The sequence below is a fragment of the Drosophila sulfurigaster genome, chromosome 3, assembly GCF_023558435.1.
Source record: "Drosophila sulfurigaster albostrigata strain 15112-1811.04 chromosome 3, ASM2355843v2, whole genome shotgun sequence".
In the NCBI taxonomy this organism is placed as follows: Eukaryota; Metazoa; Arthropoda; class Insecta; order Diptera; family Drosophilidae; genus Drosophila; species Drosophila sulfurigaster.
The window spans coordinates 24,900,962-24,924,375 of NC_084883.1; the positions used below are offsets into that span (position 1 = coordinate 24,900,962).

General features: G+C 40.6%; 1 protein-coding gene across 1 annotated transcript; it reads left to right on the plus strand.

Annotated features, from left to right (window-relative positions):
* The first annotated feature begins 20,947 nt into the window (after window positions 1-20,947).
* Window positions 20,948-23,004, plus strand: LOC133839961 (uncharacterized). The gene is made up of 2 exons (XM_062271616.1): window positions 20,948-20,969; window positions 21,113-23,004. Exons 1-2 carry the CDS (start codon window positions 20,948-20,950, stop codon window positions 23,002-23,004), a joined length of 1,914 nt encoding a protein of 637 aa, XP_062127600.1.
* Window positions 23,005-23,414: the final 410 nt, after the last annotated feature.

Sequence of the window (23,414 nt, forward strand, 5' to 3'; positions counted from 1 at the left end):
TTTATCAAATTAAGTTCAGTTTTTGTACAATGAAACAGTTCATACATATATTTTATGGCTGTGTTCAATTGTACTAAAACTGTCTCCAGTTGCAAGGAATCTGTGAAATGAAAATTAATTAGTTTTTATATTTTTAGGAAATGAAATTAAAAAAAATGGAAGAATTTGGGACAGGTTCGGAAAATCTTTGAAGCCCAGTTCACGGCACGCTGGTAAGGCGTGGATTTTGGCGAATAAGATGGAGTGGTTACGTCCATATATGTGTTCAACACATAATAGTGAAGGAAGAGAAGAAGGCGAACCAGAACCAGAAGCTGAAGCACTTTCGTTGGTGTTAACCGACGAGAGCATCAATGGGTTTAACCCAAGGGCTACGTCCTCCATAGAGGATATACACCAAATTTCAAAGTCGCAGGGGTCAGACGACATTGATATGTTGTTTTTGGTCCACGCGAAGACCATCAAAAAATTTAGCCCGAGAAGACAGGCGCAAATTAAATTTAAGATCGCCAAGCTGATAATGGAGGAGGAATTGGCGGATCTAGAAGAAAAGACGCAGAATTTATCTCTCCTCAATAAAAATAAAGAATTTAATACTCACGCATTTGCAAAATATGTGAAGACCGCTGGAAAACCGTGGATTTGGGCTGACGCAATGGAGCGGTTTCGCCCATATATGTCTCAGTCAAATGGAAGTGAACCAAGAGAATGCGAACCTGCAGTTTCGCTGTCGGATGAGAAGGTTAGCGCCGATGGGCTTATCCCATTTAGGAAATGAAATTAAAAAAAAAAGGGAAGAATTTGAGGGACAGGTTCGGAAAATCTTTGAAGCCCAGTTCACGGCACGCTGGTAAGGCGTGGATTTGGGCGAATAAGATGGAGTGGTTACGTCCATATATGTGTTAAACACATAATAGTGAAGGAAGAGAAGAAGGCGAACCAGAACCAGAAGCACTTTCGTTGGTGTTAACCGACGAGAGCATCAATGGGTTTAACCCAAGGGCTACGTCCTCCATAGAGGATATACACCAAATTTCAAAGTCGCAGGGGTCAGACGACATTGATATGTTGTTTTTGGTCCACGCGAAGACCATCAAAAAATTTAGCCCGAGAAGACAGGCGCAAATTAAATTTAAGATCGCCAAGCTGATAATGGAGGAGGAATTGGCGGATCTAGAAGAAAAGACGCAGAATTTATCTCTCCTCAATAAAAAATAAAGAATTTAATACTCACGCATTTGCAAAATATGTGAAGACCGCTGGAAAACCGTGGATTTGGGCTGACGCAATGGAGCGGTTTCGCCCATATATGTCTCAGTCAAATGGAAGTGAACCAAGAGAATGCGAACCTGCAGTTTCGCTGTCGGATGAGAAGGTTAGCGCCGATGGGCTTATCCCATTTAGGAAATGAAATTAAAAAAAGGGAAGAATTTGAGGGACAGGTTCGGAAAATCTTTGAAGCCCAGTTCACGGCACGCTGGTAAGCCGTGGATTTGGGCGAATAAGATGGAGTGGTTACGTCCATATATGTGTTCAACATATAATAGTGAAGAAAGAGAAGAAGGCGAACCAGAACCAGAAGCTGAAGCACTTTCGTTGGTGTTAACCGACCTTCGCGGTTTGACGCGTTTTTCTTGCTGCGCTGCACAGTAAATTTGGCATACAAAGTGAGCAATTGCCAGTTAGCAAAGTGCGGTTAACTGCTAACAATGGAAAACTCGATGAACGAGCAAGCGACTACTGTCGAAAATCGCGCGCGGTGCAAGCCTATTCTACGGCTTGTTATGTGACGGACAGATTGACCTTGGAGATGGATTGCCTATCCTTCAGAAGACCCGCCTTGGTTGGATCGTTGCTGGTGGTGGAGATAGCAGACAGCAGACAGCATTGATGGCAGCGGAAAAGGTTTCTGATGATAGTGACGAACAGCAGCAATGCCAACGGATGGGACTCGCCAATGGTGTACAGTGCATGTCCAAGCAGATGGACAAGTTGAGCTGTCAGGAGAAGTCACCGACAAAGCTTGCCGAGACAAATGCCGTGCTGCAGCAGATGCAGCGCAGTTACGAAGAGCTGCAACACCAGTTGCACGACAGGGATGTGGAATGGACGCAGCGTCAGCAGGAGTTGGAGCATCTTTTGCGTCACAAGCAGGACCAGCTGAATGCCGCCGAGCAGCAAGTGCTGCAGCTGCAGACACGCATTTGCGATCAGGAAGCGCTGGAGCGGATAAAGGAGCTAGGCAAGGAGCTGCAATCGCTGCGCACCAGCACCGAGATGAAGGAGCGTGATCTGCGCGATCGTCTGGCGTTGTTCCAGGATGAGGTCAGCGCGATGCGCACTTCGTCGCAGCGTCGCAGTCCCAGCAACCACGGCAATAGCAATGATATGGAGAGTTTGCTCTGTGTGCTGGAGCTGAAACAGGCCGATATCCCGGCACTGTCCAAACAGAACGCAGAGCTGCAGCGTGAGAACGACGAGCAGCGCAGTTGGAGCAATCGTGTCACTCAGCTGCAGCAGGTCTTTTGGACTAGATGGCGGGAGGAGTATCTGACTCTTCTCCAGTTAAAGACGACGTGTGGCAGCACCCGGAGAGCCATAAACAAACTCTGTCTACTGCCCCTGAAGGATGATGTTGAAAGATAGGCTTTCAACGGCGATAGTATGTCGGGAGCAGCAGACAGCGCATGTTAATGCAATGTTGTTACAGCGTCTGCCAGCAGCGCTGCATCTGCCGGCAGCGCTGTATGCTCTATGTTAGCGATCGCTTGCAGGTCGATCGGCTAATTACCTTGGACTCTTGTTTTGACTCTTGAATTGTTACTCTGTTGTATATCGTGTCGGTGGCGAAGCTTGAAAGTGTTCGAGTCACAGCCAAAACATAAGTGGTTACATATATGTACATATGTACCACAGCAATAAACATTTAATTTGAATTCGCGTGTTTTATTTATAAACAATATTCTTGCGAATAAAAGTTACTAAAAAAGCTTAGTAGCTCAACAAATAATATTATGTTACAATAAACCATCACAAAAAATAAAATATTTAATACTCACGCATTTTTATTTTTCTTCTTCTAATAACAACTTTAAAAAAAGCACATCTTTATCTGACGCAGACATTTTTGCGAATAAGTTCGCCGCGGTTTATTCGCGCCGCTGCCGCTGCGATTTATTCGCTCTGGTTTGAGAGATGTTTAAAGCTCTTAAGCTACAACTGCTTAAGCAAAAAAAATTTGAGGGACACTTTCACAAAATATTTAAAGACCAGTTCACGGCACGCTGGTAAACCGTGGATTTGGGCGAATGCAATGGAGAGGTTTCGCCCATATATGTCTTCATCAAATGGAAGTGAAGGAAGAAAATGCGAACCAGCAGTTTCATTGACGGATGAGGACAGCACCGATGGCTTTATCCCAAGGGCGACGTCCTCCGTTAGGGATATAACTCAATATCGGGGCTCAGACGAGTTAGATATGTTGTTTTTGGCGCATGCGGAAGCAATTAGAAAATTTGGCCCTAGGAGACAGACGATAATTAAATTGAAAATCGCAAAATTGATAATGGAGGAGGAAATGGCAATGCTCGATGAAAATTCACCCAATTAGTCTCTCTATTTCGAAGTTTCTGCATCAATAATATATATGTACATAATAATACAATATAATATATAATAATAATAATAATAAATAAAAAAAATTTAGTCTGAGGAGACAGGCGGACAAATCAAATTCAAAATAGCAAAACTGACTATGTAGGCAGAAATGGCGATTCTTGAGAAAAATTCGCCCAATTACTCCAATAGCACTCCAATAGCATTCCATCACAATTTACATTTGATAACAACACTTAAAATATAAATTTTAGCTCAGAAGATTTAAGTGCCTACCCGAAACATATTGTATTTCTATAAGAGGAAGAAACAATACAAATTTCCCCCCAGCCCTCTGTCGGCTGACGGATGAGTCCTTATCAACAACATACTAGAACCACTTGAGAATTGCAACAGACGAATAAGTAAATTTTACTATTTACGTTTTTAATTTATGTAAACAAACCTGGAATTATGCCATACAAATTTGTAATTGGAGAACGAAATATTGCATTCTTTTAAACTGATCATGCCAATAACATAAACAAGTTAGAAAGCTACAGTCGAGTGTGCTCGACTGTGAGATACCCGCTACCCATTTTGAATAAAAGCAAAATATTGCGGTATTATTTTTAAAAATATACCGAAAATACCACAAAAATACTAAAAATATACCAAATGGTATACATGAGATATCGATATAGTACAATATTCAAAATATACCATAGACGGCACAATGTACCAGATTGTAAAGTATTTCTTCCACAATTTTTATCTGATCGCAATCAAATTTTCAGGACTCACAAATACTATAGTTATTATTGCGTACACCAGCTCTAGCTTTTAAATTACGCTTGTTATTCGATTTTTTTGATTTTCGAGGGCGAGAGGAGGCGTGGCAAAAATTTGAAACAAACTTGATCTGAGAATTATAGCTCTATCTACTATAGTCTCTGAGATCTAGGTGTTCATACGGACGAACGGACAGACAACGAAACGAACAGACGGACATCGCTATATCGTCTCGGCTGTTGACGCTGATCAAAAATATATATACTTTATAGGGTCGGAGATGCCTCCTTCTATCCGTTACATACATTTCCTGTCGGCACAAAATTATAATACTCTTCTACCCTATGGGTAGCGGGTATGAAAACAAACACGCAACAAATTTGACATCGCCAATGCGGCGCACAACTAACCGAGTACTCGGTCGCGAAACTCATTCTTGCATTGCTTCGCCGTTCGGATACGGTAAATTTTCTACTCATGCCTTCACCACATTTGCCAAATCCGTTTTACACAATGTCTCACTCAGTCAGTCAGAAGTTCTGACTCAGAACTTTGAGTAAGAGTACCAAATGCTGCTTTGACTGCATTCATGCAGACCTCTAGTGCATACGTTTATAAGACGCAATGTAATTATATATTCCCGCCGCTACCGCTGCGATTTATTTGCTGTGGTGTGAGAGATAATGAAATCTCTTGATGCACAAGAATCAAACAGTATAAGCAGAAAATTTCAGACGCGACAGTAGTTTCGACAGTAGTCGCAACCGCGACATACATATAGCGACTTGCAGAATCGAAAGCAGCAGCAAAGAAAAATCAAAAATTTTCAAACAGCGACTGCTGCTGCTGGCGACTTGCAGAAGTCGAGCAGTCGCTGCTGCTTCGACTTGCGTTGCCTCGCAAAAGCAGCAGCAAAGCAAAATCAAAATTTTTTACACGGCGTCTGCTGCTGCTGCTTATTCGCTTTTCGTCGGCGATCGTTTTCTGCTTTTGCTTCGACTGCGACTTCTGATTTGTTCAGAAGCAGAAGCAGAAGCAACTGTTCATTTTAAGAAGTCGCTCGCAGTCGAAGCAGTGAAAACCAAAAATATTGCGACTTCTGCTACTTCGACTGCAGTTTTTTAAACACTGATTTTTTCAATTATTTTTATTGCATCAATTATTATATTCATTTCAATAGTTGTGATAACTTTAGCTTCAATTTTATCTATCTTTTAAATGTGTATTCGATCCAAAATATTCTTCTCGACTACCTTTTTCTCTTCGATTTTTTTAATTACAATTATTTTTTTAATGTTTGATGTAGAAATTGCCTTAATTCTCCCAATAATTTTAATTTTTAAATTTTCTAATATTTTCATTTGATGTTTAACTTGAATTATTTGTATCTTAATTTTATTAGAAGGATTATACCATGAATGAAATCAAGGTATATTAAATTGATCAAATTAATTAGGGTTGTAGTTAATTATAACATTTGATTTGCATTCAAAAAGTATTGAATTTTCAATCTACCTTATAAATGAATATGAAGCGATGAATTGCAATTAGTTTCGACCTAATCTTAGGTCAATTTACCCTTATTCTTTTAATTGAAGCCAAAATAGCGGCTTATCACTCTTAATGCTAGAATTGAAAATAATCTCCAATTAAGGAAGTATGGTATTGCAGTAAAAGCTTCTGACTTTTTATTTTAAATTCCATTTTTACTTATACATATTTATATAGTTTAATTAAAACCTTACATTTTTATAAAAAAAAAATTAATTTAATTCAGTGTCATACTCTAAATATAAGCTATTTGAATAAAAAAATAATAAAAACAAAAAAATGTAAACAAGGGAAAAAGTGAAACTGCATACTGAATGCGTACAAAAACAATTGGAGAAAAGTAAACATGGAGCGACTTATCGAGTTAGTAGAACAAAATAAAATATTGTATGATTCGGAGCACCCCGAGTATAAAAACAATAGCAAAAGGAACGAGATATGGGACGAAAATGTAAACAAGGGAAAAAGTGAAGCTGCGTACTGAATGCGTACAAAAACAATTGGAGGAGAAAAATTAATATGGAGCGACTGATCGAGCTTTTAGAAAAAAATAAAATATTGTATGATTCGGCGCACCCCGACTTCAAAAACAATATAAAAAGGAACCAGATATGGGACCAAATTGGATTGGAGCTGGGAGAAAGTGGTAATTATATTGTTTTATCAAATTAAGTTCATTTTTTGTACAATGAAACAGTTCATACATATATTTTATGGCTGTGTTCAATTGTACTAAAACTGTCTCCAGTTGCAAGGAATCTGTGAAATGAAAATTAATTAGTTTTTTTATTTTTAGGAAATGGAAGAATTTGAGGGACAGGTTCGGAAAATCTTTGAAGCCCAGTTCACGGCACGCTGGTAAGCCGTGGATTTGGGCGAATAAGATGGAGTGGTTACGTCCATATATGTGTTCAACATATAATAGTGAAGAAAGAGAAGAAGGCGAACCAGAACCAGAAGCTGAAGCACTTTCGTTGGTGTTAACCGACCTTCGCGGTTTGACGCGTTTTTCTTGCTGCGCTGCACAGTAAATTTGGCATACAAAGTGAGCAATTGCCAGTTAGCAAAGTGCGGTTAACTGCTAACAATGGAAAACTCGATGAACGAGCAAGCGACTACTGTCGAAAATCGCGCGCGGTGCAAGCCTATTCTACGGCTTGTTATGTGACGGACAGATTGACCTTGGAGATGGATTGCCTATCCTTCAGAAGACCCGCCTTGGTTGGATCGTTGCTGGTGGTGGAGATAGCAGACAGCAGACAGCATTGATGGCAGCGGAAAAGGTTTCTGATGATAGTGACGAACAGCAGCAATGCCAACGGATGGGACTCGCCAATGGTGTACAGTGCATGTCCAAGCAGATGGACAAGTTGAGCTGTCAGGAGAAGTCACCGACAACGCTTGCCGAGACAAATGCCGTGCTGCAGCAGATGCAGCGCAGTTACGAAGAGCTGCAACACCAGTTGGACGACAGGGATGTGGAATGGACGCAGCGTCAGCAGGAGTTGGAGCATCTTTTGCGTCACAAGCAGGACCAGCTGAATGCCGCCGAGCAGCAAGAGCTGCAGCTGCAGACACGCATTTGCGATCAGGAAGCGCTGGAGCGGATAAAGGAGCTAGGCAAGGAGCTGCAATCGCTGCGCACCAGCACCGAGATGAAGGAGCGTGATCTGCGCGATCGTCTGGCGTTGTTCCAGGATGAGGTCAGCGCGATGCGCACTTCGTCGCAGCGTCGCAGTCCCAGCAACCACGGCAATAGCAATGATATGGAGAGTTTGCTCTGTGTGCTGGAGCTGAAACAGGCCGATATCCCGGCACTGTCCAAACAGAACGCAGAGCTGCAGCGTGAGAACGACGAGCAGCGCAGTTGGAGCAATCGTGTCACTCAGCTGCAGCAGGTCTTTTGGACTAGATGGCGGGAGGAGTATCTGACTCTTCTCCAGTTAAAGACGACGTGTGGCAGCACCCGGAGAGCCATAAACAAACTCTGTCTACTGCCCCTGAAGGATGATGTTGAAAGATAGGCTTTCAACGGCGATAGTATGTCGGGAGCAGCAGACAGCGCATGTTAATGCAATGTTGTTACAGCGTCTGCCAGCAGCGCTGCATCTGCCGGCAGCGCTGTATGCTCTATGTTAGCGATCGCTTGCAGGTCGATCGGCTAATTACCTTGGACTCTTGTTTTGACTCTTGAATTGTTACTCTGTTGTATATCGTGTCGGTGGCAAAGCTTGAAAGTGTTCGTGTCACAGCCAAAACATAAGTGGTTACAACAAAATGTGAAAAATAATGCAACACTCAAAAACAGTTCAAAGCCATTGGATGTTAATATACATACAGCTGTGATCTTTGAAATAGCAGTGCGACAGAGAAAAGACTATGTAACCGTTTTTTGGTTATTCCTTTTTGTTAGTTGATCGCTAGCACATTGTTTTTGTAAAATGAATCATAAAGATAAGAAAACAGCAAAAACCCCGTTAGATTTGATCAGTTTTTCTGAAATTTTGATATTTTTACCCAAGTGCACCACTTTTGGGCTGAACATTAGAATAGCATTTTTTTCTTTTCTTCCACTAAAAAAGCCGAAATTGTTTTTAATTTTATGAAAAGTGAGTTTAATTTGGTTTATTATTGTAGTTTATGCGACAATACACTATAACTATAAAAAAAATTTAATTTTAGTGTGTAAAGGACCTAACTGGTCCAATGTAGAGAGGAGGTCCTTTCTTGAGCTTAGGAAGGAGCAAAATTGTATAAAAAAGTTCTGTGTCGCCTAAAAGTGAAGCTGCATACTGAATGCGTACAAAAACAATTGGAGAAAAGTAAACATGGAGCGACTTATCGAGTTAGTAGAACAAAATAAAATATTGTATGATTCGGAGCACCCCGAGTATTAAAACAATAGTAAAAGGAACGAGATATGGGACGAAATTAGATTGGAGCTGGAAGAAAGTGGTAATTATATTGTTTTATCAAATCAAGTTCAGTTTTTGTACAATGAAACAGTTCATACATATATTTTATGGCTGTGTCCAATTGTACAAAAACTGTCTCCATTTGCAAGGAATCTGTGAAAAGAAAATTAATTAGTTTTTATATTTTTAGGAAATGAAATTAAAAAAAATGGAAGAATTTGGGACAGGTTCGGAAAATCTTTGAAGCCCAGTTCACGGCACGCTGGTAAGGCGTGGATTTTGGCGAATAAGATGGAGTGGTTACGTCCATATATGTGTTCAACACATAATAGTGAAGGAAGAGAAGAAGGCGAACCAGAACCAGAAGCTGAAGCACTTTCGTTGGTGTTAACCGACGAGAGCATCAATGGGTTTAACCCAAGGGCTACGTCCTCCATAGAGGATATACACCAAATTTCAAAGTCGCAGGGGTCAGACGACATTGATATGTTGTTTTGGTCCACGCGAAGACCATCAAAAAATTTAGCCCGAGAAGACAGGCGCAAATTAAATTTAAGATCGCCAAGCTGATAATGGAGGAGGAATTGGCGGATCTAGAAGAAAAGACGCAGAATTTATCTCTCCTCAATAAAAATAAAGAATTTAATACTCACGCATTTGCAAAATATGTGAAGACCGCTGGAAAACCGTGGATTTGGGCTGACGCAATGGAGCGGTTTCGCCCATATATGTCTCAGTCAAATGGAAGTGAACCACGAGAATGCGAACTTGCAGTTTCGCTGTCGGATGAGGAGGTTAGCGCCGATGGGTTTATCCCAAGGGCGACGTCCTCCGTCACATCCCTGACTCAATATCGGGGCTCAGACGAGTTGGACATGTTGTTTTTGGCGCATGCGGAAGCAGTGCGAAAATTTGGCCCTAGGAGACAGGCGATAATCAAATTTAAAATCGCCAAACTGTTAATGGAGGAGGAATTGGCGGATCTCGAAGAAACATCGCAGAATTAGTCTCTCAATAATAATAATAATAATAATAAAAATAATAATAATTATAATATTATTTTACAATAAACAATCATAAAAAATAAAGAATTTAATACTCACGCATTTTTCTTTTTCTTCTTCTAATAACAATGTTAAAAAAAAGCACATCTTTATCTGACGCAGACATTTTTGCGAATAAGTTCGCCGCGGTTTATTCGCGCCGCTGCCGCTGCGACTTATTCGCTCTGGTTTAACGAGATGCTTAAAGTTCTTAGCTACAACTTAATATTTTACAACTAGTAGAACAATAGTAGAACAAATTAAAATATTGTATGATTCGGAGCACCCCGAGTATAAAAACAATAGTAAAAGGAACGAGATATGGGACGAAATTAGATTGGAGCTGGAAGAAAGTGGTAATTATATTGTTTTATCAAATCAAGTTCAGTTTTTGTACAATGAAACAGTTCATACATATATTTTATGGCTGTGTCCAATTGTACTAAAACTGTCTCCATTACAAGGAATCTGTGAAATGAAAATTAATTAGTTTTTATATTTTTAGGAAATGAAATTAAAAAAAATGGAAGAATTTGAGGGACAGGTTCGGAAAATCTTTGAAGCCCAGTTCACGGCACGCTGGTAAGGCGTGGATTTTGGCGAATAAGATGGAGTGGTTACGTCCATATATGTGTTCAACACATAATAGTGAAGGAAGAGAAGAAGGCGAACCAGAACCAGAAGCTGAAGCACTTTCGTTGGTGTTAACCGACGAGAGCATCAATGGGTTTAACCCAAGGGCTACGTCCTCCATAGAGGATATACACCAAATTTCAAAGTCGCAGGGGTCAGACGACATTGATATGTTGTTTTGGTCCACGCGAAGACCATCAAAAAATTTAGCCCGAGAAGACAGGCGCAAATTAAATTTAAGATCGCCAAGCTGATAATGGAGGAGGAATTGGCGGATCTAGAAGAAAAGACGCAGAATTTATCTCTCCTCAATAAAAAATAAAGAATTTAATACTCACGCATTTGCAAAATATGTGAAGACCGCTGGAAAACCGTGGATTTGGGCTGACGCAATGGAGCGGTTTCGCCCATATATGTCTCAGTCAAATGGAAGTGAACCACGAGAATGCGAACTTGCAGTTTCGCTGTCGGATGAGGAGGTTAGCGCCGATGGGTTTATCCCAAGGGCGACGTCCTCCGTCACATCCCTGACTCAATATCGGGGCTCAGACGAGTTGGACATGTTGTTTTTGGCGCATGCGGAAGCAGTGCGAAAATTTGGCCCTAGGAGACAGGCGATAATCAAATTTAAAATCGCCAAACTGTTAATGGAGGAGGAATTGGCGGATCTCGAAGAAACATCGCAGAATTAGTCTCTCAATAATAATAATAATAATAATAAAAATAATAATAATTATAATATTATGTTACAATAAACAATCATAAAAAATAAAGAATTTAATACTCACGCATTTTTCTTTTTCTTCTTCTAATAACAACGTTAAAAAAAGCACATCTTTATCTGACGCAGACATTTTTGCGAATAAGTTCGCCGCGGTTTATTCGCGCGGCTGCCGCTGCGACTTATTCGCTCTGGTTTAACGAGATACTTAAAGTTCTTAGCTACAACTTAATATTTTACAACTAGTAGAACAATAGTAGAACAAATTAAAATATTGTATGATTCGGAGCACCCCGAGTATAAAAACAATAGTAAAAGGAACGAGATATGGGACGAAATTAGATTGGAGCTGGAAGAAAGTGGTAATTATATTGTTTTATCAAATCAAGTTCAGTTTTTGTACAATGAAACAGTTCATACATATATTTTATGGCTGTGTCCAATTGTACTAAAACTGTCTCCATTACAAGGAATCTGTGAAATGAAAATTAATTAGTTTTTATATTTTAGGAAATGAAATTAAAAAAAATGGAAGAATTTGAGAGACAGGTTCGGAAAATCTTTGAAGCCCAGTTCACGGCACGCTGGTAAGGCGTGGATTTGGGCGAATAAGATGGAGTGGTTACGTCCATATATGTGTTCAACACATAATAGTGAAGGAAGAGAAGAAGGCGAACCAGAACCAGAAGCTGAAGCACTTTCGTTGGTGTTAACCGACGAGAGCATCAATAGGTTTAACCCAAGGGCTACGTCCTCCATAGAGGATATACACCAAATTTCAAAGTCGCAGGGGTCAGACGACATTGATATGTTGTTTTTGGTCCACGCGAAGACCATCAAAAAATTTAGCCCGAGAAGACAGGCGCAAATTAAATTTAAGATCGCCAAGCTGATAATGGAGGAGGAATTGGCGGATCTAGAAGAAAAGACGCAGAATTTATCTCTCCTCAATAAAAATAAAGAATTTAATACTCACGCATTTGCAAAATATGTGAAGACCGCTGGAAAACCGTGGATTTGGGCTGACGCAATGGAGCGGTTTCGCCCATATATGTCTCAGTCAAATGGAAGTGAACCACGAGAATGCGAATAATAATAATAATAATAATAATAGTCGCTGCCGCTGCGACTTATTCGCTCTGGTTTAACGAGATGCTTAAAGTTCTTAGCTACAACTTAATATTTTACAACTAGTAGAACAATAGTAGAACAAATTAAAATATTGTATGATTCGGAGCACCCCGAGTATAAAAAACAATAGTAAAAGGAACGAGATATGGGACGAAATTAGATTGGAGCTGGAAGAAAGTGGTAATTATATTGTTTTATCAAATCAAGTTCAGTTTTTGTACAATGAAACAGTTCATACATATATTTTATGGCTGTGTCCAATTGTACTAAAACTGTCTCCATTTGCAAGGAATCTGTGAAATGAAAATTAATTAGTTTTTATATTTTTAGGAAATGAAATTAAAAAAAATGGAAGAATTTGAGAGACAGGTTCGGAAAATCTTTGAAGCCCAGTTCACGGCACGCTGGTAAGGCGTGGATTTTGGCGAATAAGATGGAGTGGTTACGTCCATATATGTGTTCAACACATAATAGTGAAGGAAGAGAAGAAGGCGAACCAGAACCAGAAGCTGAAGCACTTTCGTTGGTGTTAACCGACGAGAGCATCAATGGGTTTAACCCAAGGGCTACGTCCTCCATAGAGGATATACACCAAATTTCAAAGTCGCAGGGGTCAGACGACATTGATATGTTGTTTTTGGTCCACGCGAAGACCATCAAAAAAATTTAGCCCGAGAAGACAGGCGCAAATTAAATTTAAGATCGCCAAGCTGATAATGGAGGAGGAATTGGCGGATCTAGAAGAAAAGACGCAGAATTTATCTCTCCTCAATAAAAATAAAGAATTTAATACTCACGCATTTGCAAAATATGTGAAGACCGCTGGAAAACCGTGGATTTGGGCTGACGCAATGGAGCGGTTTCGCCCATATATGTCTCAGTCAAATGGAAGTGAACCACGAGAATGCGAACTTGCAGTTTCGCTGTCGGATGAGGAGGTTAGCGCCGATGGGTTTATCCCAAGGGCGACGTCCTCCGTCACATCCCTGACTCAATATCGGGGCTCAGACGAGTTGGACATGTTGTTTTTGGCGCATGCGGAAGCAGTGCGAAAATTTGGCCCTAGGAGACAGGCGATAATCAAATTTAAAATCGCCAAACTGTTAATGGAGGAGGAATTGGCGGATCTCGAAGAAACATCGCAGAATTAGTCTCTCAATAATAATAATAATAATAATAAAAATAATAATAATTATAATATTATGTTACAATAAACAATCATAAAAAATAAAGAATTTAATACTCACGCATTTTTCTTTTTCTTCTTCTAATAACAACGTTAAAAAAAGCACATCTTTATCTGACGCAGACATTTTTGCGAATAAGTTCGCCGCGGTTTATTCGCGCGGCTGCCGCTGCGACTTATTCGCTCTGGTTTAACGAGATACTTAAAGTTCTTAGCTACAACTTAATATTTTACAACTAGTAGAACAATAGTAGAACAAATTAAAATATTGTATGATTCGAGCACCCCGAGTATAAAACAATAGTAAAAGGAACGAGATATGGGACGAAATTAGATTGGAGCTGGAAGAAAGTGGTAATTATATTGTTTTATCAAATCAAGTTCAGTTTTTGTACAATGAAACAGTTCATACATATATTTTATGGCTGTGTCCAATTGTACTAAAACTGTCTCCATTTGCAAGGAATCTGTGAAATGAAAATTAATTAGTTTTTATATTTTTAGGAAATGAAATTAAAAAAAATGGAAGAATTTGAGAGACAGGTTCGGAAAATCTTTGAAGCCCAGTTCACGGCACGCTGGTAAGGCGTGGATTTTGGCGAATAAGATGGAGTGGTTACGTCCATATATGTGTTCAACACATAATAGTGAAGGAAGAGAAGAAGGCGAACCAGAACCAGAAGCTGAAGCACTTTCGTTGGTGTTAACCGACGAGAGCATCAATGGGTTTAACCCAAGGGCTACGTCCTCCATAGAGGATATACACCAAATTTCAAAGTCGCAGGGTCAGACGACATTGATATGTTGTTTTGGTCCACGCGAAGACCATCAAAAAATTTAGCCCGAGAAGACAGGCGCAAATTAAATTTAAGATCGCCAAGCTGATAATGGAGGAGGAATTGGCGGATCTAGAAGAAAAGACGCAGAATTTATCTCTCCTCAATAAAAAATAAAGAATTTAATACTCACGCATTTGCAAAATATGTGAAGACCGCTGGAAAACCGTGGATTTGGGCTGACGCAATGGAGCGGTTTCGCCCATATATGTCTCAGTCAAATGGAAGTGAACCACGAGAATGCGAATAATAATAATAATAATAATAATAGTCGCTGCCGCTGCGACTTATTCGCTCTGGTTTAACGAGATGCTTAAAGTTCTTAGCTACAACTTAATATTTTACAACTAGTAGAACAATAGTAGAACAAATTAAAATATTGTATGATTCGGAGCACCCCGAGTATAAAAACAATAGTAAAAGGAACGAGATATGGGACGAAATTAGATTGGAGCTGGAAGAAAGTGGTAATTATATTGTTTTATCAAATCAAGTTCAGTTTTTGTACAATGAAACAGTTCATACATATATTTTATGGCTGTTTCCAATTGTACTAAAACTGTCTCCATTTGCAAGGAATCTGTGAAATGAAAATTAATTAGTTTTTATATTTTTAGGAAATGAAATTAAAAAAAATGGAAGAATTTGAGGACAGGTTCGGAAAATCTTTGAAGCCCAGTTCACGGCACGCTGGTAAGGCGTGGATTTGGGCGAATAAGATGGAGTGGTTACGTCCATATATGTGTTCAACACATAATAGTGAAGGAAGAGAAGAAGGCGAACCAGAAGCTGAAGCACTTTCGTTGGTGTTAACCGACGAGAGCATCAATGGGTTTAACCCAAGGGCTACGTCCTCCATAGAGGATATACACCAAATTTCAAAGTCGCAGGGGTCAGACGACATTGATATGTTGTTTTTGGTCCACGCGAAGACCATCAAAAAATTTAGCCCGAGAAGACAGGCGCAAATTAAATTTAAGATCGCCAAGCTGATAATGGAGGAGGAATTGGCGGATCTAGAAGAAAAGACGCAGAATTTATCTCTCCTCAATAAAAAATAAAGAATTTAATACTCACGCATTTGCAAAATATGTGAAGACCGCTGGAAAACCGTGGATTTGGGCTGACGCAATGGAGCGGTTTCGCCCATATATGTCTCAGTCAAATGGAAGTGAACCACGAGAATGCGAACTTGCAGTTTCGCTGTCGGATGAGGAGGTTAGCGCCGATGGGTTTATCCCAAGGGCGACGTCCTCCGTCACATCCCTGACTCAATATCGGGGCTCAGACGAGTTGGACATGTTGTTTTTGGCGCATGCGGAAGCAGTGCGAAAATTTGGCCCTAGGAGACAGGCGATAATCAAATTTAAAATCGCCAAACTGTTAATGGAGGAGGAATTGGCGGATCTCGAAGAAACATCGCAGAATTAGTCTCTCAATAATAATAATAATAATAATAATAATAATAGTCGCTGCCGCTGCGACTTATTCGCTCTGGTTTAACGAGATGCTTAAAGTTCTTAGCTACAACTTAATATTTTACAACTAGTAGAACAATAGTAGAACAAATTAAAATATTGTATGATTCGGAGCACCCCGAGTATAAAAACAATAGTAAAAGGAACGAGATATGGGACGAAATTAGATTGGAGCTGGAAGAAAGTGGTAATTATATTGTTTTATCAAATCAAGTTCAGTTTTTGTACAATGAAACAGTTCATACATATATTTTATGGCTGTGTCCAATTGTACTAAAACTGTCTCCATTTGCAAGGAATCTGTGAAATGAAAATTAATTAGTTTTTATATTTTTAGGAAATGAAATTAAAAAAAATGGTAGAATTTGAGGGACAGGTTCGGAAAATCTTTGAAGCCCAGTTCACGGCACGCTGGTAAGGCGTGGATTTGGGCGAATAAGATGGAGTGGTTACGTCCATATATGTGTTCAACACATAATAGTGAAGGAAGAGAAGAAGGCGAACCAGAACCAGAAGCTGAAGCACTTTCGTTGGTGTTAACCGACGAGAGCATCAATGGGTTTAACCCAAGGGCTACGTCCTCCATAGAGGATATACACCAAATTTCAAAGTCGCAGGGGTCAGACGACATTGATATGTTGTTTTTGGTCCACGCGAAGACCATCAAAAAATTTAGCCCGAGAAGACAGGCGCAAATTAAATTTAAGATCGCCAAGCTGATAATGGAGGAGGAATTGGCGGATCTAGAAGAAAAGACGCAGAATTTATCTCTCCTCAATAAAAAATAAAGAATTTAATACTCACGCATTTTTCTTTTTTCTTCTTCTAATAAAAACGTTAAAAAAAAGCACATCTTTATCTGACGCAGACATTTTTGCGAATAAGTTCGCTGTGATTTATTCGCTCTGGTTTAACGAGATGCTTAAAGCTCCTAAGCTACAACTGCTTAAGCAAAAAAAAAATTTGAGGGACACTTTCACAAAATATTTGAAGACCAGTTCACGGCACGCTGGTAAACCGTGGATTTGGGCGAATGCAATGGAGAGGTTTCGCCCATATATGTCTTCATCAAATGGAAGTGAAGGAAGAAAATGCGAACCAGCAGTTTCATTGACGGATGAGGACAGCACCGATGGCTTTATCCCAAGGGCGACGTCCTCCGTTAGGGATATAACTCAATATCGGGGCTCAGAAGAGTTAGATATGTTGTTTTTGGCGCATGCGGAAGCAATTAGAAAATTTGGCCCTAGGAGACAGGCGATAATTAAATTGAAAATCGCCAAATTGATAATGGAGGAGGAAATGGCGATGCTCGATGAAAATTCACCCAATTAGTCTCTCTATTTCGAAGTTTCTGCATCAATAATATATATTATGTACATAATAATATAATATATAATAATAATAATAATAAATAAAAAAAAAAATTTAGTCTGAGGAGACAGGCGGACAAATCAAATTCAAAATAGCAAAACTGATTATGGAGGCAGAAATGGCGATTCTTGAGAAAAATTCACCCAGTTACTCCACCAATAGCATTCCATCACAATTTACATTTGATAACAACACTTCAAACATAAATTTCAGCTCAGATGATTTAAATGCCTATCCGAAACATATTGTATTTCTATAAGAGGAAGAAACAATACAAATTTCCCCCAGCCCTCTGCCGGCTGACGGATGAGTCCTTATCAACAACATACTAGAACCACTTGAGAATTGCAACAGACGAATAAGTAAAATTTACTATTTACGTTTTTAATTTATGTAAACAAACCTGGAATTATGCTATGCAAATTTGTAATTGGAGAACGAAATATTGCATTCATTTAAGCTGATCATGCCAATAACATAAACAAGTTAGAAAGTCGAGTGTCCTCGACTGTGAGATACCCGCTACCCATTTTTAATAAAGGTAAAATATTGCGGTATTATTTTTAAAATATGCCGAAAATACTAAAAAAATATGCCAAATGGTATTTTTGGTATATCGTGTACAGTGTACTAAGTACACCATTCAAAATATACCATAGACGGCACAATATACCAGATTGTCTGCCAAAGCAACTAAGAGCCCTAGTAAGTTGGCGTTTTTGCCCATACAAAAGTATTTCTTTAATAACTTCCACAATTTACTATAGCAATTATATATACATATACCAAAATTCGTAACTCTAGCTTTAAAATTACGCTTGTTATTCGATTTTTTTGATTTGCGGGGGTGGAAGTGGGCGTGGCAAAAATTTGAAACAAACTTGATCTGCGTGCAAATGCTGTCGAATTATAGCTCTATCTCTTATAGTCTCTGAGATCCAGTGTTTCATACGGACGGACGGCAAGACACACAGACGGACAGACGGACATGGCTAGATCGTCTCGGCTGTTGACGCTGATCAAAAATATACATACCTTATAGGTTCGGAGATGCCTCCTTCTAGCTGTTACACACATTTCCTGTCGGCACAAAGCTATAATACCCTTCTACCCTATGGGTAGCGGGTATAAAAACAAACACGCATATTCGCGCCGTTGCCGCTGCGATATATTCGCTGTGGTGTAGAGTTGGGCGCGTGTCGTGTTAATTCTCGTGTCACATCGTGACACGACTCAACACGCGTGTTCGTGTTGCACGCAATCAAATTTCGCGTGTTCGTGCGTGCTCGTGCTGCGCACTCCAACACGACAACACGAAACAACACGACAACACGAAGCAAAAAATTTGATTTTTTTTGCCTTATTGGCAATATTGCTCGACTGCACTATTTTTTAGTATATTTCCTCAGCAAGAATTGGCCACACTGTAGACCACATACGATCACATTGTTTCTTTGAGCTGGATGCTAGAAAGATAAAAATGGAGAGGCGCATTCAAATTCAAGAAGCGATTGCCAAAGGGGACGAAAAATACAAATTAATTAACAATTCGAAAGCCAAAAGTCTTATTTGGCAGACGTTTAATTTAATTGAATGCTGTGGTGAGATCCTAAACTTTGTGTGCTGCAAAAAGTGCAAAGTTGTATTCGCATACACGCCGAAGACCGGAACCGGCGTATTAAATCGTCACAAATGTGCCGTTCAAGCGGACGCACGCCAACCTACTTTGCCGTCTTTTGTGCATAAAAGTTCCGCAAAATGTCATAAATAACCTGGCCATCAAACAGTTGGCTTTCGTGGCTAAGGATTTACAGCCTCTCAGCGTCACCGAAGGTGAGTTAAAATATATGCAATATATGTACACATATACATTTACACACATTCATATGTACAGTGCCGAGTTTATTTGTGTGAATATGAGTGTTAAATTAGTGGTACCCAAGCTCATAACTCGCTGTTTTTGTATCATCGGATCAATGTTTTTTATTTGTGTGTATTGTGGAAAAGAGCTACTGAGCTTGGGCACCTGTGGATTAAATATTAATTAATATGTATATATATGTAATTACTTTTTATTTTGTTTAGGCGAAGGATTCCAGGAGTATGCTCAAGCCCTTATAAATCTAGGAGCTGCATATGGCGTTCAAAAATATAAGGATGTATCCGTATCGAGAAAAACTCTTACTTACTCCGTCATGATAAAGGAATACGAGCGTATACATAAGGAGCTAAGCACAGCGCTTATAGAACAACAATTAGCCTTCACAACGGATATGTGGACCGACTCGTACACGCAGCGGAGTTTTGTAAGCTTAAGCGCTCATTATATATGTGCTGAATTTAAGTTAAATGTTAAAATATTGGGTGTTAAAGAATTCGAGGCAGAGAAAAACCGGAGCTAATATTTTATTGCATGTAACCGACATTTTAAAACAATTTAACATCGATAATAAGTTGATAAACTCTGTAATTGTCACCGACAACGGAGCAAATGTTGTTTCGGCTTTTAATAATTTTAAGAGACTATCGTGCGCATGCCACAATTTGAATCTTTTAATGACCGATGTCCTCGAAAAGGATCCAATTTATGAAATTAGGCAGCTTATTGATGCGTCGAAGAAATTGGTTAAATATTTCAAGCATTCAGAGTTGAACAATAAATTAAGCAAGTCACTAAAACAAGATGTACAAACTAGATGGAACTCGGTGTATATTATGCTTCAAAGTATATTTGACGTTAAGGATGAAATAAAATATCTTTTAAGTGAAAAAAATCAATCGAATCGAATTGCTGATATTGACTTTGAAATTATAAATCAAGTTCTAGAATTCTTAAAACCTTTTAAAGAATGTTCTGAAAAATTTAGTTCCGAAAAAGAACCCACCATACATATTTATGTTCTTTGGTACAACAAATTAAAATCACACTGTAATCAAAAAATGTTAGATTCATTTGTTATATCTCAACTTAAAACTAATACTCTCTTACAACTTGATAAGCGTCTTAAGCCAACCAACCTGCATTACGTCGGTCTTTTTTTAAACCCGCCGTTTAGGCAGCTTAATTTTTTAACAGAAACGGAAAGAAATGACACTTTTGCTACGATCAAAGGCATATTATCTGAATATTCAATTGAAAATACCAGTCCTGAGAAAAGCACATCGGCTAATGAAGCCCAGGATTTTTGAATTTAGAGATGAAACCAATGCTAAAAGGTTAAATTAGTGCGCAGCGCTGTCGACATTGAAATAGATAACTATTACAAATGCGGCAAAGAAAATGAAAACAATGTTTTAGAGTTTTGGAGAAACGCTAATAACCTTAAGTGTCTTCAAAACTGGCAAAGCAAATTTTAAATATACCAATCAGCTCAGCTACGAGCGAAAGAGTGTTCTCAACGTCTGGCATGCTTCTGTGCGAGCGCAGAACAAGATTGCTCAGCAGCAATTTGGATAAACTGGTATTTTTATACAAAAATATGAATTAATTTTAATGTTTTTTATGTTAACTTTCGCCATGCGCATTTACCTTTAATGTAATAAAAAGTGAATAAAGTACCATTACTTTTAATAAGAAATTTAGCGCGTCTTTTTATTTATCCGGGCTCCAACAAAGGTTATTGTTAATAAAAGCTCACTGACTCAAAATAATCATTACATTGTAATGTAATATGATACAAAATTGAAATAAATATGAAAAAAAAAATTTCGTGTTGTTCGTGCGTGTTTCGTGCGTGTTCGTGTTGGACCAAAATCGACCGTGCGTGTTCGTGTTACACAAAAAAAAAAATTTTTCGTGTTCGTGTTGTGTCGTGTTGAAAATTTTAGACACGCGCCCATCTCTACTTTGTGGCGCAGTCCTGTTGGCTGAGTTATCTGCTGCCCTCCTCCTGAACCTGCCAGCAGAAAGTTTCCAGACTTTCTTTTGGACCGACTCAACAATTGTTCTCGCCTGGTTGAACAAGCCACCCTGCCGATGGACAACCTTTGTGGCCAATCGAGTGGCCAAGATTGTCCAAGCCAGCGACGCCAAGAACTGGTCGCATGTGCGATCCGAGCACAATCCGGCAGATCTGGCAAGCCGTGGTGTCCTGCCACAAGAATTGGTTCGTAATCCGTTGTGGTGGCATGGACCAGAGTGGCTTCATCTCCCGTCGGATCAATGGCCATCTTCTCCAAGTCCCATTCCGGAGACTCTGCTGGAGCAGCGGATTAAATGCAACGTCGCTAAGTCGCCTCCGACTCCCGACTTCCTGAGCAGGTTCTCTGAGTTTGGCAGGGCACTGCGCACGTCTGCCTATGTTCTCCGATTCATCGATAGGAGTCGGAAGTTGGCAGTTCCAAGCTCTACCGTGGTCCAGGCGGATGAGCTGTCACGGATCCAAGAGCGGCTAATCGTCATGGCTCAACGTCACACTTTTCCACAAGAATACCAATGTCTGCAGTCCAAGCAGCAGGTTCCTTCCTCAAGTTCAATCCGAAACTTGAACCCTTTCCTCGATGGCAAGGGGATTCTACGGGCCTGTGGGCGTCTGAGGGCGTCCCACTCGCTGCGTTACGATGAGAGTCATCCAATCATCCTATCGTATTCCTCGTCCTTTGCACGACTACTGGTTCGTTTCACCCATCGTATATCCTTACATGGGGGTAACCAAGTCGTTATGCGGCTGATCCGTTCCAGGTTCTGGATTCCCAAATTGAAGGTCCTCGTTAAATCCACCATCAACTCCTGCAAGGTCTGCGTCATCTACAAGAAGAGATTGCAGACCCAAATGATGGGGGACTTGCCCAAGGAAAGGGCGTCCTACTCGAGACCTTTCACGCACACTGGAGTCGACTTCGTCGGCCCATTCGAAATAAAGAATTACACTGGCCGAGCCTGCCTCATCACCAAAGGGTACGTCTGCGTCTTCGTGTGCTTCAGCACGAAGGCGATCCACTTGGAGGCAACATCGGATCTCACGACGGAGAAATTCCTGGCCGCATTCTCCCGTTTCATCGCACGGCGCGGGTGTCCACACCAAATGTATTCGGACAACGGGAAAACCTTCGTTGGAGCTGACAAGGTGATCTCCAACGACTTCTTGGAAGCGACGAGGGAGTGCATCATCGCACAACATGCCCACAAGAGCCTATCCTGGCACTTCAACCCGCCGGGCGCCCCGCATATGGGTGGTTTATGGGAAGCCGGCGTAAAGAGTTTTAAGGCACTCTTTTACAAGGCGACCTCCACCTCGAAATATACGTTCGAAGAGTTGTCCACTCTTCTCGCTAAGATCGAAGCCTGCCTGAACTCGAGGCCGATTTCCCCTATGTCCGAGGATCCTGCGGACTTACTAGCGCTCACTCCTGGCCATTTCCTCATAGGTGGCCCTCTTCTTTCGGTGTTGGAACCACCAATTAACCAACCGGCCACCTCCATCCTCAATCGATGGCAGCGACTGAAGGCTCTTCACCAACAATTTTGTTTCCGTTGGAAAGATGAGTACCTGAAGGAGCTGCACAAACGGACGAAATGGCAATCCCCTACCCGGAACCTTCGGATCGGTGACATGGTCGTCATAAAGGAAGACAACCTCCCCTCTAACGAATGGCGCCTAGGACGGGTGCTGACGACGTGTCCAGGCACCGACGCCAAGGTTCGAGTGGTAGATGTGCTCACGGCGCGGGGTACCATCCGAAGACCCGTTGCCAAACTTATTCTACTCCCGATGGACAGCAAGACTGACCCTCCACGTCAGAAGGACTGAAGGACGAATAACATCCTATTCCGTACTCCTATTCGTCGTCCTGTGTTGTCCTATGCTATCCTGTTCCGTGTGTCATTGACATTGCAAAGAGGCTATTACAATAATCGTTTGTTTTTTTTTCTTGTTTCATTCCATGTAGTATGCCATCACATACATCAACCCACCGGGACCGCCCCGCTGGCACCAACTCGTTCCGGTGTCGCGTGTGCCGTGGGATCCACCCACTCCGGAGGTGTCAGCGATTCCTGAGGCTGACAGCGGAGAAACGGTTGAGAGCAGTACTCATCAACCAGTACTGCCCTAACTGTCTGGCCCACCAACACTCCAAGCAATACTGCCGCAGCGCGGGAAGGTGCAGGGTGTGTCGGGGACCACCACACACTGCTGCATTTCAAGGAGGCACGCAGCGC

Excerpts from the sequence above, each read along its gene's own strand:
- LOC133839961 (XM_062271616.1), top strand. The coding sequence starts at position 20,948 with ATGAAAAAAAAAATTTCGTGTT. Across the intron at positions 20,970-21,112 it reads GAAAAAAAAAATTTCGTGTT|TCCTGTTGGCTGAGTTATCT; the intron begins GTTCGTGCGTGT and ends TTTGTGGCGCAG.